The sequence below is a fragment of the Drosophila tropicalis genome, unplaced genomic scaffold (assembly GCF_018151085.1).
Source record: "Drosophila tropicalis isolate 14030-0801.00 unplaced genomic scaffold, ASM1815108v1 contig_158, whole genome shotgun sequence".
In the NCBI taxonomy this organism is placed as follows: Eukaryota; Metazoa; Arthropoda; class Insecta; order Diptera; family Drosophilidae; genus Drosophila; species Drosophila tropicalis.
Window position 1 is genome coordinate 11,654,600 of NW_027172602.1, and position 16,167 is coordinate 11,670,766.

Below are 16,167 nucleotides of genomic sequence, written 5' to 3' on the forward strand. Positions count from 1 at the left end.
TTCTATAAAGACAAATGATATGCGAATTGAAATAAGTTAAAAAGCAACTCATGCGATTAGTTTATTTCAAACAAAAAAGATGAAAATCAATAAATAAACTTGTAGATTGAGTTTGTGATCAAATTAGTATTCAGCTATTCCAGCAGACAAGCAGCAAAGCAGTTTTTCAAGCAGTTTTTCTGTACTAAACAATTTTTGTTAGCATACTTTTAAGCTGCCTTGTTTTCGTTTTGATATTTTGTGGTTTGTTTTACGCATTTTAAACTTGAACATCAATAAATACACATTTATGCTATTTAGATTCAATTATATATCTCAACTATACATAGATGTATATATATATATATATATACATATATATTAACGTTTGTTTTATGTTTTTCTCTAGTTTTGTGTTACTGGGAGAAGGGAAACTAACTTTTTTTGGTTTGTTTTTTGATTTTTTTTTTTGCCATAGACTAACTCACACACAATTAAATACACATTTAAAGCCACAGTTTTCCATTTTTATGTTTAGTATTTTATCGGTTTCTTCTGTTTTTTTTTTTTTGTTTTAAAAAAGAAAAAAAATTGAGTTTGGTAACAGAAAAATAATTATAATAATAATACAGTAAAAGAAATAATTAACTAACAAGCACATTTACAATACATATACATATACATACAGTTAATTATAATTTCATATACACATAAATATAATTAATATATTAATATATATTCAATAGTTTACATTAAAAACAACTTGGATAACAATGCTAGAAGCGAGTATGGTATATCATCATCGTCATCATCATCTTATCGATCAATCAATCTTTTTACTATTTCCATTCATATCCAACTTTATCTTCAATAATAACAAACAATTCAAAAAAAAAAAAAATAGATATATATATATACTAAATATGCCCTTATATATCCGACAACTATTGTAAATACAAACTTGCTACTATTCAAATCCTATTCCTTAGTTACATATCACAAAAATACAGTTTATCCTTGCAGATTTTATCCCGTTTTATCCAAGCGCGCTAAATGCAGTTACTTTTTGTTGTTGTTGTTGTTTTCTTGTATGTGAAACCATTTCAAGTCAAGTGTTGCTTATGTTTCCACTTGTGTTCAATTAACGTTTATGGTTACGTCTCTGGCTTCTTCTTGGTCTTGAACGTTTCCGTTTGCCTGCAACGAACTCTGGGACTTGAAGAGCGTAGTAGTTTCGCTGGAGTGTAAGTCCCCTTCATCCTCATCCTCATCCTCTTCGTTGTTCTCCTTTGTTTCATTTGTTTCACCATTGACATCTTGTTCAGCTATGGGATTATCTACGACAGCATCAATGCCATCAGCCAGTTGTGTTTGCCTTCGTCCGGTGTAGAGGAAAACCTCCATGTGATCCTTGCCCTTGACGTATACCTTGCCCCTGGGCTCGAACTCATAGTGGGCATTGAGAAACTGCAAGCAATCACTGCCCACTTGAATTCTATTCGGAACACCCGTCGAATCCATGCGTGAGGCCACATTGACGGCATCGCCCCAAATGTCATAGTAGAGCTTACTCGTTCCTATCACCCCGGCTGTCACATCGCCAATATTCATGCCAATGCGCAATATCAAATTGAATTCCAGCAAATCCTTATTGAAGGCATCCACCACCTCTTGCATGGCAATCGAGAATTCCATTAGCGTGTGTATATGCTCGTTTCCTGTACCCCGATGCGAAGGATCCAAGCCACTGGCTGCCATAAATGTCGAACCAATGGTTTTGATCTTCTCCACAGCACGGAATTCTGGACGGGAGAGTAACTCATCGAAATCACCGATCAGTTCGTTAAGGACACGCAGAAACTCCTTGCCCCCCAGATAGCTCTCATCGTACATCTCATTGAAATTCACTATCGAAGCGAATATAATGGCGATATTGTGATGATTCTCCGAATACTTTGCCGTATTCTTCAGGTGCTCAGCCACATGCTTGGGTATGATATTATGCAGCAACATATCCGCTTGATTCTTCATATTCTGGACACGCACCTTATCTTGATTGGCCACCGCATTGCCATAGAAGGTCAATCGGTAGCCGATCTCGAATTCGCGATTGAGGAACCAAACAAGAACCAGGATCAATAGTAAGTCCAAATAGATCTCCACGTGATAGTCATGGAACCATTTCATCTCCTCGTTAATAAACGAACTGCTACTGCTGCTGCTGCTCTCCTGTGACTCTCCGTCATCTTCTCCGTCCTCTAGACCGCCATTGCGACTTGAATAAACGGTCAACTGGGAGACTGCAATGCCAATGAAACAAAGGGCAGCCAGAAAGGCCAACACATTACGCATCCAGCAGTTCAGTTGGGTGAAATTGCAGAAGTGCACAATGCACACAAAGATAAGGAAACCATAATGATATTCGAATGCCTCCAGTTGCTCGAGATCGAGTAATAGGAAATTAGCTATGATCAGTAGGACTGGCATGGCCATTAGAACGGCCAGACAAATGTGCCAAGGATACCAACTGGATATGGCCTCGAAGATGCGATCAGCACATGAGGTGCCCACTCCACCGCCGCCTCCTCCGTCGCCACCAGAGCCAGTGGCTCCATCTGGTCGATTCGTCGATGTTGTCTCTGGCATTAATTCACTGGCTGCCGACTTGGATCTTAATCTTGTCGTGCTGCCATGACGTCGACACATCTGACGGGTGAATAGAAACAGAGCAAACACCTGAATGCCCGTGAAACAGGAGAACAGTGTGACCCACAGACGAAAACTGGGAGTCACCGTATTCTGGGTCATCAGGAACAAGGATATTGAGATGCATAAGTAGACAGCAATGCCCACAAATATGTCGATGTAGGTGTTATAGCGGGGCGTGGCTAATGTGGGGGGTCCTTCTGTTTCGATCTCGGTGCCAAAGCGATGGGCCTTCGAGCGGAAATCACGTTCCAATTGGCGGGACTTGAAATACAAACTAAAACGCCGCAATGGCGGCTTGACCAGATAACTACGCTGCGACTTGGCATTGTCCCGGACACATCGGATTAGCTGAAGATCGGATTGCTTGCGCAATTGCTGCAGACAGGCAGCCAATGGATCTGCCATCTGAGATGATGGCGGCGGCATCATAATCAATGGTTGAGGTGGCGGCGCCTGGACCAAATGATGACCACCGATGCCAGCGACAGCCATGCCAATGCCACCGGCTCCAATCTCGCCCAGATTCGAAATGCTTGAGGTGGAACTGGTAAAATATCCCGACACACGATGCTGACTGATGGCCGATTGATTCAATGCATAGATCTGCTGTTGTATGGACGAGCGACGGGAATTGCTCTTAATGCCCGAATCCTTGCGTGAAGTGGCCGACGGGCAGATGCTTAATCCGTCTGGCCAAATGCTTGAATTTCGCGAATGTGTTGGCTGTGGCGGCGGTGGCAAGGATGAGCAATTGGCATTGGCACTGGTGCTAGCTTCTCCTCCTCCTCCCCCTCCTCCAGATCCTGCTGCTGCTGTTCCACTGCCTGTAGGACGACCAGTGGTCAATGTAGATGCACGCGGTCTTGGTAACGGTGACTGTTCAGTATTAGTGGCTGCTGCTCCTCCTCCTCCTGATCCAGCTCCACTTGTCGACTGACGTCCACACTGAGAACGATAGCTGCCCGAACGGCCAAAGGGGGATATATCACTACGCGATTGACTAATGTAGGAGCGCACATCGATTATGTCATCGTACATCGAGTACTGGCCAGGTGAACAGCAGCCGCCACCACCAGAACCACCACCCAATCCCATGCCATCTGGAGATCTTAGTACACTGCTGGCTAAAGCTGTCGATGTGGCCGCATGATGTAAGACTGGCTTAGCCATCGGTATATCCAAAAGACGACTACTGCCCGAGCTCTCCACTAAAACGGGCAGCTGCTGATAGCCACCAGAAACGCCAACTCCATTGCCATTGCCCATTCCACCCGTTGTGGGGTCTATGAAAGCCAATGTCTCATCGCCCGCGTGATGATTTAGATGCGAATGGAAAAGAAAACTTTGCTCTTCTTTGCTCTTTGATTTTATCTTTTCCCTCTCCTCTCCCCTGCTCTTCTCGGAATGGCTGGAGCCGCGCTTTAAAAATCTTGGCACTCGCCAGACTTTCGATTTGATTTTCGCCACCGTCGGTGGTCCAGCTGGGGCTGCTGTTGAAGTGGGTGGTGGCGATAGTCCAGCCAGTTGCTGTTGCTGCTCATCCGAGTCCAAGCTGCCTGGCAGAGATTTGGTTGTGATTATGATTTTGGGTCGTTCACGGACCACAATAACTGGTGGTATGCCCGCCGCTGCCGGATGATGAATGCCCCGCTCCAGATCCCGTTCCCGACTCTGCGATTTCTTGCGCAGCTTCATACTCAGCGATGTGAGACGCGGTCGCATCGAGAGCACCGGCGAGGGATTCAACGAATTGGACAATTGACCCACTGGCGAAGCTGGCGGCACATTTGGCTGCACCACCGAAATATTCGTCGCACTCTGCGACAACGAAGATGAAGCGGCACCGCCCACGCCGCCGGCATGAGAACCAGGCAAAAGGAGAGTACTTCCGCCGGCTCCATTCAAGGGCATGCTAGGACTCAAGCTATTGGCCCGTGAGTTGTCCCGACGACGACCCACAACAAAATAAGTGCGATGACCTGAAAGAAACCAAGACCCTAAGCAAAGCTTTTCCAACGTTTCTCTCCCTTTTTGAGAACTCACCGAAAACCTCTTCGCCCTCTTCCAGATAGTAAGCATCGCCCAAAAAGTTTGACGTCTCCTGCGAGATATGCACTTGCTCCGGCTTGCCCGACGATTCCATTCTGCATTGAAGAGATTGCAAGTTATTGAATTATCTAATCAAACAGTACAGTAAATATCCATTAAAATGCAATGATCCAAGTGGGATAAACAAAATTGGAATTGTAAACAATTTTCCGGCCATAGCCATAAGAGGTATTCATATATTTTCACAAATGAATAAATTTACTTTGTTTATAAGAAAATTAGAAAGCATCTGTAAAGCAAATTGACTTGAGATCAAACAATTGCATCACAAAGTTGTTTGATTTCAACAACTTAACAACTAAAATCAGTAAATTATAATAGTTTAGGATCATTAACTAACATTTTCAACAGAAATATGAAACATTAGACCCCCCAAAAAAGTACGCAATAGGCAACAACTTTTGATTGAAAAATCATGCTCGATAGCTTTGGAGATTACTTACTTGTTGGCCAAACTGACATCGTTGCTCCATACATCAAATTTGACTCGTCGCGTGCCCACAATGCCGCATAGAACTGTTCCCGTGTGGACACCCACACGCATCTTGACGCCCTCATGTCGCTGGGCATCGAAACAGCGCATGGCATCGATCATTCCCAGGCCCATTTCCACACAACAGATGGCATGATCGACACGGGGCTCTGGGCAGCCGGAGACACAGTAATAGCAATCGCCCAGAGTGGAGATCTTTTCGCAGCCGCTCAACGTGCAGAGATCGTCGAATCGCTCGAATAGATCGTTGAGTATCTCAACCAGCTGTTCGGCTGTCTTGGTGGAGGACATGCGAGTGAAGCCGACAATATCGGCAAAAAGAATGCTAACATTCTCCATGCTATGCATGTGAAAGGGCCGGAAAAGGCTCTTCACATCGTTCGAGGCGCGTGGACGCATATAATGGGATTCTGGTGGCATTCCGCCGGCATCCAGGCCGGCACTTCCGCCCTCATTGAGCAGCATATCGGCTACTTTGGGCGGCATCACCGAGTGTATCATCTTCTCCTTGAGTTGCTTTTCCATTTCGAGTTGTCGACGCACAAGCAGATTTTGTCCCACCTTCATGAAAGTTCCACGCATTCTTACCAGATTCATCACAAGGACATGTACTCCCACCAAATGGACACTCAGATGTGCCATAATCCGGAGCATGAGTATTTTATGGCTGGGATCGGTGTTTGTGCTGCTGCCGCTGCTCTCTCCCACCCCGCCATGAATCGCACTCTGGCCAATAACCATGTGGGATACCAATTCAAAGGCTATGGAGTAGCAGATGGCAATGCTGGCACTCAACCACAATGGCATGGGCAGAGCTGTATAGATGAGCAGAATAATCTCTAGGCAAATGGCAAAATGACCCAACGGACTAAACGCCCGGCCCGTGTAGGTGAGAAAGGCAAGCGAGGCGCTGCACATTAGCAGAGCGGTCACTGCCGAGGTCAGTGTACGATGTTGTCTATACAAATCCCAATGGGTGAAGCACATGGCCATTATGGTAACCAGCGACATCATCGAAAACGACGTCGAAATGGGACGCCAGAAATCCTCAGATCCTCCATCGATCACAAAGTACAGACACCAAGCCAAAGAGCATAGTAAAATATATGATAATGTGAATCTAAAAAAAAAGAACGGGAAAACGAAAAAGAAGAAATTGAATTATTAAGTTTTTGAGTTTGCTAAGGATAAGAAAAAATGTTTATTCATCTTATAAGTATTTTCTGCAGTTTTCTTCTTGAAGCCTAAATGTATGCTTTAAATTTTGATTTTGATGAGGAACAAATGAATTCTTCAGCTTACAAATTCCAGCTTAAAGTTTGATCTCTCCGTTGTGTGTGTGTGTGTGTGTCGAGAAGAAGCGATGACTAAATATTATTCTTGGAGCCCAACGTGAGGGCGAAACATTTTTGCATTGAGGTAGCACTTGAGTTTCTCTTAAACAAACAAACAAACATTCAACAACAGGTCGTTCCAAACTCATTCGAGGCAGCCAAGTTGAAGGGACATTTATACTAATTACCGTTTACGGTTGTTAAAACAGGCCACACAGCTAAACCAAGAGAAAAGCTATGAGTGTTAGTAGGGGGAATGAAACTATTGTTCAGTCGTCTCTATGGCCAACAACTTTGCGGTTGCCATCGCCTTCGCCGTCGACATTGACGTAAGTTCAGCGTTTGCATTCGCGTGGTGCGTAACTGCGATGCATTCATTAGACAAACTTGCGCCACTTTAGTGCGGGCTGCAGGATCCGCAGGAAAGCTCATCAAATTAACGACAAGAACTGTCCAAAGCCGTGCCAGGGCCAGGGATATTTAATCTCGGGCCATTGTTAATGAATGAAGTGAAGCAAATGGTCAACTGGCCAGCCCGAGTGGCTGGAGAGTCTTGGGGAACGGAATAAGGAGACAGCGGATTGGTTAACTAAATTGAATTAGTTCAAGACAATGGAAAGGTTTAATGTAAGCCTTGAGAAGTCTTTTTGAAATATGATAATAGAATATATGTATATATATGAGTTGAAAAGTTTTACACTAAACTCCATACATCTTTAGGCAGTTAAAGGTGGTTGGGTGGTATGGATCGATGGTGTGTGAGTGTGAGTGTGAGTGTGTGCGGCACGCGAAAATTGCTGCAATTGGCCGCCAAATGGCCCGAAATGGCATTGACCTGCAACGACAACGACGACGCTGCTGGGTGCCAATACTAAACCCCTTACCGCTTACCCATGCCCTGTGAAATCCTCCCAACCATTCCACCTTTACACCGTTCAAAGCCCCCACACACACACACACACACACACACACACAGACACACGCGATGCCAAGTCGAAGCCAAGTCAAGCCAAGCCAAGCATTTATGGCAGCAATTTTGCCATCCTGCGCAGTTCACAACTAATTTGCCCTCGTTTACCCTCCCATAGGAGCCTCAAACGAAACGAAATGTTGGTGCGCATGTTGGTGTCCCGCTTGGAGCATGTTGCCCATTTTTTTGCTGCTTTTTTCCCTTCTTTTTTTGTGTTACTGGCATCGTGTTGATTGCATGCACGTGCACGAGTTGGACTTGCGCTACTTGGTTTATGGCTTACAACGGACAGGAAGGAGCAAAAGCAGATAGAAGAGCCCACAATTCGGCAATTGGAGTTGGAGTCAAAGTAAGCCACCACCTCGAAGGTGAAGCAATGGCAACAACACTAAGCCATAGCTTCATCTCAGCAATATAATATTGAATTCAATTGGCAGAATAGTCGAAACTGCATAAGATTTGAGCAAAAGATTCGTTCAAAGCAACTTATTGAATGCTGAGGATCGTAATCTTTCTATGCATAAAAGAGTGGCTGAAATGGGTTTAACATGGTGCCTTGGTCCGTTTGGTGAATTGACTTACCTGTAACGCATGCGAACATGCGGAAATACACTCGCCTGGAACTGCTCCTCCAGCACTGCCGAGTCGAATTTGGGATCCAGCCAGGATTTGGCAGCGGCCCGCTCAAAGGCCACTGGCAGCATGACGCTGCAACAGGAATGCCGTCGTCCGGTTTGACTTAGATAAGTTTGGATATGAGGCGCCAGGGCGATTTGTATGTCATCGGTGGAATTGGCCCGACTATCGTTGACTAGAACGCCTGGCGGCATGGCCATTAAGCTGACCGACTGACGACGCGACTGCTGTCGAAAAAGGAAAAACAAGAGAAGAGAAACAACGAAACAACATGAGAAAACAGTTAAATAAAGACACAAAAAGAAGTGAATGAGTCCTTCCTTCCACCCCCCCCTCACCGAAATTTCAAATGGATGGTGGCATCCTGCAGGAGGATTATTGCAAACACAAAAATATTGCATCTGATGACGGTTTGACATTTCCCCCGCCACCCGCCCCTTCTCTTACTCTATTTGTAGCTCTTGGGTCGAGGCCGCCGGCTTTGTTTTGCAATGGGGTTTGCCCTTTTTGCTGTAATTGGGTTAATGTCGTTGCTGATGTCGATATCAATGTCCCTGAGCCCAAACGTGAGAAACTCAGCAACAGTTGAACAGTTGCAAAGGTGAATGCAATTCGAAAGTTCAAAAAAGGATTGAAACCAAATTTTTCATTTACTTTTTTCATACTGCTGTCCGGAAATCCCATTTTCACTCAGTTTTTTTTTTTTTTTGCAACTTAATTTCAATGTGCATCATTCTTTTCGTTTGCACACATTTGGATAGAGAAAAGGTACCAATTATTCTTATCAGCTTAAGGATTTGTTTTTTAATATCTGAGGGATATTTTTAGGCTGGAAAAGACAAACCTTTCGCTGTTATTGTTTAAAAGCAGCAAAGGCTCAGGTATATACTAAAGTATGAAATGAATCGGCAAGAAGACTGATGGCTAAAGATAAAAGAGATAAGACCAACACACAAAAGGAAGAAACCGCATCGAGATAAGCAAGAAGGTGAGCAAAAGTGTGCAAAGAAGAAAGAAAAGATGCCATTGACAAGGCAAAGGACTGCTGGACAAAGTAACCAAGAAAGGAAGTAAAACGATATAAAAGAATTGAATTGTAATGCATTTGATTCCATAATCCAACAAGAGCTAGGCAGTATATATTGACACCTTCAATCAAGCCAACAACATGTTCGACATATCCAAAGCATTCTTCTCTACTGTATAAAACGTTTCAATATTTGTTTTCACATTAGCAAAAAAAAAACGTTGGCCAACAAATCAATGCAACAATCGATGAAATACCCTGTAGCAAAAAAAAAAAACCTACTGGGCTTATGAATTACATATAAATGAAATGGTTTTGATAATCAAAATACTTGGTCAGAAGCTGCATTTCAATATGCCCGAAATCAAATGCTGATTACAGGGTATTGGGTCACGCGACAAGCTGCTTGGATTTCTGATTTTAGTTAACAATTTTTTTTTTTGCCAATCTTATCTAAATGTGAACAAAAAATTATGTGAAAAAAACACAACAACAACAACAACGAAATGCCACTGTCGTAGTCCAACTGCAGTGGCAGCGACGTTAACGTTAATCAAATCAAGTATACGACCCATTGACCAGTGCAAATTGTTTCAGCATCCACACGACACACTGGCAAACTGGAGAAGTTGCTAACTTAATCATAAAATAAAACACAAAAGAGAATCTCGAAAGAAAATACGCACACACAGAGGCAGAGTATAAAATGAACCGCTAAAAAGCAAAGCTAAAAATAGAAATCAAAACGAGAAAATGTTATATGTTACTTTGCTAAAATTTAGATATAAATTTCACACACACACACATAGACAGAGAAAGAGAGAGAGAGAGAGAGAGAGAGAGTGAGTGGGTTAAGGGGAGAACTAGGCAAGAGCTGTAAAGGTAAATAAGCAAACAGAGCCAAAGACTTTGCATTCAATTGAGATAAAGATTCATAATTTCTGTAAATACTAAAAGATTTTTACTCTTTGCTCCAGTTTCCATTCCAGCCAAACGTAACAACAAACTATTCCCTAAGTAGAGTTTCCAGTTGGCATTAATTACGCTTAAAAAGGAAAAAAAAACATTTGATCAAGGACTGTAAGCGCAGTCCTTTCTCCGCTTCCAAGTAGATTTTTTGGTTTTGCGGTTGAATCTCTTCACCTCAGAAGGCCAAACAAACAAAATTTGAACCCAAAAGGAAGCAAACATAAATGGAATGGTTGGTCAAGACGAAATTACCAAAGAGCCAAAAGGTTATTTTAAGTAATCAAAAGTATAAAAACCCAAGTCAAAATCAATGCAATTTCCAAATCAACATCAAAAAGGTATATAAAACATTCAGGGGGTGGGGGGAGGAGTGAAGAGTTTGGAGCTACTCTTTTTAGCCACCTACCAAAATCCAGTTCGTAAAAATTCCATAAATGTGAGGTAAACATTTTGTAGGCCTTTGCGAAGTTTATTATTATTATTATTTTTATTTGTTGTAACTTTTATTTGAAATAAAAAATCACTTAAACATTGAAAACCCCCGCGCGCACACACACACACACACACACACACACGACCACGCACAGACACTTGGAGTATATGTGAATTGATATTCCAATTGATTTATTGTAATATAAACAAAAAACCAAAGAGATAGAACGATAAAAGAGCGGCACAGGTAACAATAAAAAAATATAACAAACAACAAATATATATACATATATATAACACTTTTGAGTTTCCGTTCCCGTTTCTCGTTCTGCAATTCTTGACGCGATAATGGAAGGAACTGAACTGAACTGAAGTGATTTAAATTTTCAAACTTCTATAAACGTAAAAAAAAAAAAAAAAAATAGAAAAAAACGAAACAAGCGACACACGATCAGACGTTACGTTTGTCGAATGTTTCAAAGCGAAACGAAGGCACAACAGCTGACAGTTAAAGGCGGCAAGACCACACACACACGCACACATTCACACCTCGTCCACATAGTGCAAAATACAAATCAGCATGTATATTAAGTGGATTGAGTTCGATTTGCAAATACTCTATAAATAATATGATATTGTCTTCTAACAAAAGTTTCTAATGTATTCATCGATTACCTATCGGTGGTTGTCTCTTCCCTATGCTTCTTCTTATTCTTCTTTAACGAACTTGATGGGGAGAGAGAGAGAGAGAGAGAGAGATCACTTGAAATGTTTATTTTAGATGTAAACATTAACTTAGGCTTCAAAACTACTCTTTATGTATGAGATTTTTCCATTTTTTCCCACAAATCACAGAATTAAGTAAATCGCCTTTATAACTATATATCTTGAGATCTATAGATTAAGAAATCTGAAGAAAGTTTTTCTAATGGGGTAAATTAACTCTAGCTACTTGTCTGCCAAATATTTAAGCCTACAATTACAGGGTATATACAAAAATAGACGGCTTATCACAGGTTCCTTATCAATGCTAAGCAGCCATAGAAAGAGAGAGAGAGAGAGACAGTGGGAGAGTGCCAGCTGATAATGATCTTGTTATGGCAACATAAACTTGAGATCTATCATTAAAAGGTGACTTGTTTCAAGTGGACAAGGACACTGCCTCAAATGGGCACTCACCCACTCATTCAGTCACTCACTACCTGCCACTTGGCAATTGTACTCCAGGTAGTCAGTTAGTTGGGCTTTCTACCAACACTTTCGCTTTGGTGTTTCTCTTTTTAAACATTTGCCTCTTCTTTAACTTGGTAAAATTTTAAATGGTATTTGCCGCTTTTTGGTTATTTCAACAGATAACCGATAAGATAAGAAGCGCCATCGCCGCCGCCAGACACTTTCGGCAGCAAAAAACTCGGCAAATACCTTGAACTTGTTTCAAGTCAACTCTTTGCATTTCAATTTCAATATTCATATGAATGAATGAATGAAAAAACAATCACAATATGAAATTCAGAGAAAATTCCCTTTTCAAATACTTTCGACTGAGAAAAGTTTTCAATATATTTTCGAGTAATAAATATTAACTATGGAATGATGTTGGAATCAAAAACTTGTAAAGATATATGTCCATATACCTGGGTAGACATGAATTTATTACTGAAATCGGAAGCCATTATTTTGAATAATTTGCCAAACTCTTTTCTAATGACATAGAAACTTTTAGCGTATAAAATATTCGACTTGTTCGACAATAAAATGACTTGAATGATAATAACAATGAATATGTCTGGTGTATTACACTGATAGCTTGATCACTTGACCCTATGTAATACCTTTATTACATACATTATATACATACTGATGTCTATATGTAATCATTCCTTTGCTGGTTGTTGCTGCTGGTGTAATCTAATTGATTAGAAGGGAATGTGGCTTAGTCAGCGACAACTTGCAATGCAATATGAGGAAATTTAATAGTCTAAATTAATTGTCGTTTCAATATGCTGCAGCTACTTTGACGCAACGTTTCGCACCTGCCACCCCAGGTGGCACTCACTCTTTCTCTCTACTTGCCACTTGGTTATTGCCATCTCATTGTTATTGCATTTAATAGATAAATCTTAAACATATACACACATACATGTATCTATCCGTCTATCTCTATCTATAAATGTGTGAGCAAGTGTTTATTTCTAATTATATTCCTAAAATATACTTAGAAATAAGCAACAAAAACTTGGCCTATAACAAGATAATTGTATAATGCAATCTGCAGCAGCAGCAGCCACAAATGAATATTTCATTTTTCTTTTCAGCAGGAAATTGGAATTAGTTTTTGTTGCATTTGCCATGGGAAATCAAATTTCAAATATTTGTTTAATTAAACTCTGGCAGCCTCATCAATTCATTGGGCCCCAAAAAAAAAACAAAATAAAAAAAAAGGAAGGCGGCAAAAGTGTTAAGAAGTATTTGTTGTTGTAGCTGCTAATTTTGAATATTAATTGGCAACAACAACGATACCGACAACACCACAAAAAAAAGAAGAAAACAACAACAAAAAGTACTTATCAGCCAACGATAAATGCGAAGAAGGCAAAAGAGAAATAGGCTAAAAACAAAATCCATATTAAAATGGCAAAAGAAAATGCAAAATGATATACTATATACTATCAATTGGCTTAAATAACCAAAGAGTTAAGGTACTAAACATAATGAATAACGAGTAATAGAAAATTTAATCCTAAACTTAATACAACAACTAAGAACAAGAACAACTAATTAGTTATTATACATGATGTGTGTGTAGAACGAGATGTATATAACTAAACACGAGTCTTAATGGGTAAGTGGAAAGTGGATCTAAATTGAAGAAACTTTCACTCGTTATGCACATATAACGAGTAATTAAGTAATTACTTCATGCCAATACTAATTTTGAGACTTAACGAGTAACTAACAACTAGTAACTTTATATTATGTAACGAGTTTAACTAAAGCGGGCAACATGCCAAGAACTTAACTTGAAGAAACCTCCACTCGCTATGCGAGCATAACGAGTAATTAAGTGGTTTACCAAACTCCACTTTGCTAGACAGAAATTAAAGCTACTTATAAATGGAAGAAATACAGAAAATAATACAAAAGAAAATGCACACAGTCTGCAGGAATAGGAAAATGTATTGCAAATAAAATAGAACGAGTAGTTTGCCGAGTCGAGAAGTAGCGTGTAGATGACGAAAGATGTCAATAACCAATAATGGAGGAAATATTTTATCCAAACGAAAACGCTTTCATGTCACACTCTGGCACTCTATTTTTTCTTGGGCGTTTTTTTCTTCCTATTTTAATGGCAAGTGGTCAGGCTAAAATTGACAGGCCATCATTGTAAGGAATATGGGAACCAATTTCTGGGCCCTTAAATTGTCTGCAATATGATTAACTGTGAAAACTTGCTTACAGACACCATAAACGAAATGTTCTTCTGAAGGGCAGTGTGAAAAGAACTTTGGTGGTTTGGATGTGGTTCTTGGCATAGCATGTAAAGTGCAAGAATAAACTGCAACATGTTGACTCTAGTGTTATCCTTGCTGTTGCCTTTGGTGTTGCCGTTCCCATTGCCATCGTTGTCGTTGCCGTTGCCGTTGCCATTACCCTGGGTCATTCAGGGACACACAGGACACGAGCCATCGTGTATGTGAGCGTCACAATGACGCCAAAGTATAAATAAGCACTTAAATTTTTAATGAATATATACTGCTGAGTGACTGAGTGACTGACTCCACCCACTGTACCCACATTCCTGTGTCCTGCTTTCACAATTGACAGGAGGCATGCGAAATGCAATCAAACTAAATGCATTAAAGTTAAACCCCCAAAAAAACTGTAAATGAAACTTGTTGGCTATTGGGTCTTGGTTGCCAGCTAAATGGTCCGGGTAAGTGAAAACTTTGCACTTACATTTGCTTTCGGTCATAAAAACTGCCAAGAGATGGCAGGAGGGGCGCGAAGGGGGAACTACAAAAACTGAAAGAATAATACTCACAACCTTAACCCACTAAAATATGCATGAGAGAAGCTGAATGGCCCCGACATTGGACCACCGGCCGACGGTTGAATCTCTGCGTGTGTGTGTGTGTGTGTGTGTGTATGTGTGTGTTTCCTTGCCATTCAAAATGCACAAAGAAATGCCCAGAAAAGGCAAAAAGAAAACAAAACAGCAGCAGCAGCAGCAACAAAACATCATGATGCCAGGCCCTGTGGCAGGGACAACAATCAGCGAAACGACCGACAACTGAGTGCATGGAATCAAGAAATCGGCTTCACTCACATAAAATGTATATATAATGTATAACGCCAAATATAATCAAGTCATATATAGGTATACAACGTTTTCTTGGCTTTCTCTTCTGTGTCTTTTTTTCCAATTGTTCTTGTCTTTGCTGTCGCATGTAAGCTTAAAATCCGTCGCCGCCGTCCTCCCCATTGTCGTCGTCGCCGTCGTCGTTGTTGCACGGCAACAACAGCAATGAGGAACGAGTGAAGGACGCAACACGCAGAATGAAGGCGGCTTGCATTCCAAATGAAAAGCCGCCATTTGTCGTTTCATCCGTGTTGAATTTGTATGTGTGTGCAAGTCAATAACCAGTCACATAATGGCACAAACTCAAATAATGGAAATGTGACGTATAAAAAGGGCGGGCATTTTTGTTTTTCTAATTTTTCAAAGGCAGAATCCACAAAGTAAGGCAACTCAATTTAAAAAATTAACTTTAAACAATTTTTGCAACATTTTTATGCCATTTCATGGAATTTTAAAATGAAAATCTCAAGACCGTGTAGTCAGTGGGCATTTACTTTAAGGCTTTCGAAACTTGTATACCCTTAAGAGTAAATCAGTATGAATTGATCTTGAAGGATTGTCAGAAGCGAGTAAGTAGAAAAACTTTGGAAGTGTAAGACTCTTAGAGGGAAAACTCGCAAATGACATGAAAACTTCTTATTTTCGAATATTTATTTGAAAGATTTTTTTTCGATGAAGATTTTCCAAATGTATATACTCTTTTTTGCAAGTATATAGACAAGAAGATATATTTATCCTACTGTTAACACATTTCCTTTTTCTCACTCTCTCGTTGGCTTTTTAAGAAATTTATATATATGTATATGTATAAGGACACCCACAACAACATTTTTATATATATAATTTATATAAGTACTTATGAGGACAAGCCACCAAAAGAAAATAAAGCGGAAAATCAATTTAAAAGGCATTGCCGCCGCTTCAGTTCAGTGCCAAGGATAATGAGCAGAGGAATCATTTCAACAATGAGATCTGGGCACTGGCTTTTGCCTTGACATACAGACAATTTGGCAAGCCATAACGACCTAGAGACTTTGGTCTCCAATAAAAAGAAACTAATAAAACGGAAACGAAACAAAAACTCACACACACGCAATAAATAAATTTAAAATTGAACTAAATTCAAAATTCAATTGAGCGCAGCTGAAA

At 40.6% G+C, this 16,167-nt stretch overlaps 1 protein-coding gene across 2 annotated transcripts in view; it reads right to left on the reverse strand.

Annotated features, from left to right (window-relative positions):
- Positions 1 to 497: 497 nt before the first annotated feature.
- Positions 498 to 16,167, reverse strand: part of Ac13E (Adenylyl cyclase 13E) — a 41,645-nt gene continuing 25,975 nt past the window's right edge. The window contains exons 1-5 of one of the 2 annotated variants that reach the window (XM_068303389.1): positions 10,633 to 10,721; positions 8,177 to 8,454; positions 5,241 to 6,410; positions 4,732 to 4,832; positions 498 to 4,667 (exon numbers count right to left, since the gene is read on the reverse strand). In XM_068303389.1, the coding sequence (XP_068159490.1) occupies positions 1,117 to 4,667; positions 4,732 to 4,832; positions 5,241 to 6,410; positions 8,177 to 8,430 (5,076 nt within the window). In that variant the 5' untranslated portion in view covers positions 8,431 to 8,454; positions 10,633 to 10,721 and the 3' untranslated portion in view covers positions 498 to 1,116. Of the gene's footprint in view, positions 4,668 to 4,731; positions 4,833 to 5,240; positions 6,411 to 8,176; positions 8,458 to 10,632; positions 10,722 to 16,167 lie in introns of those variants that run through there. The other variant, XM_068303388.1, reaches the window with a different exon arrangement.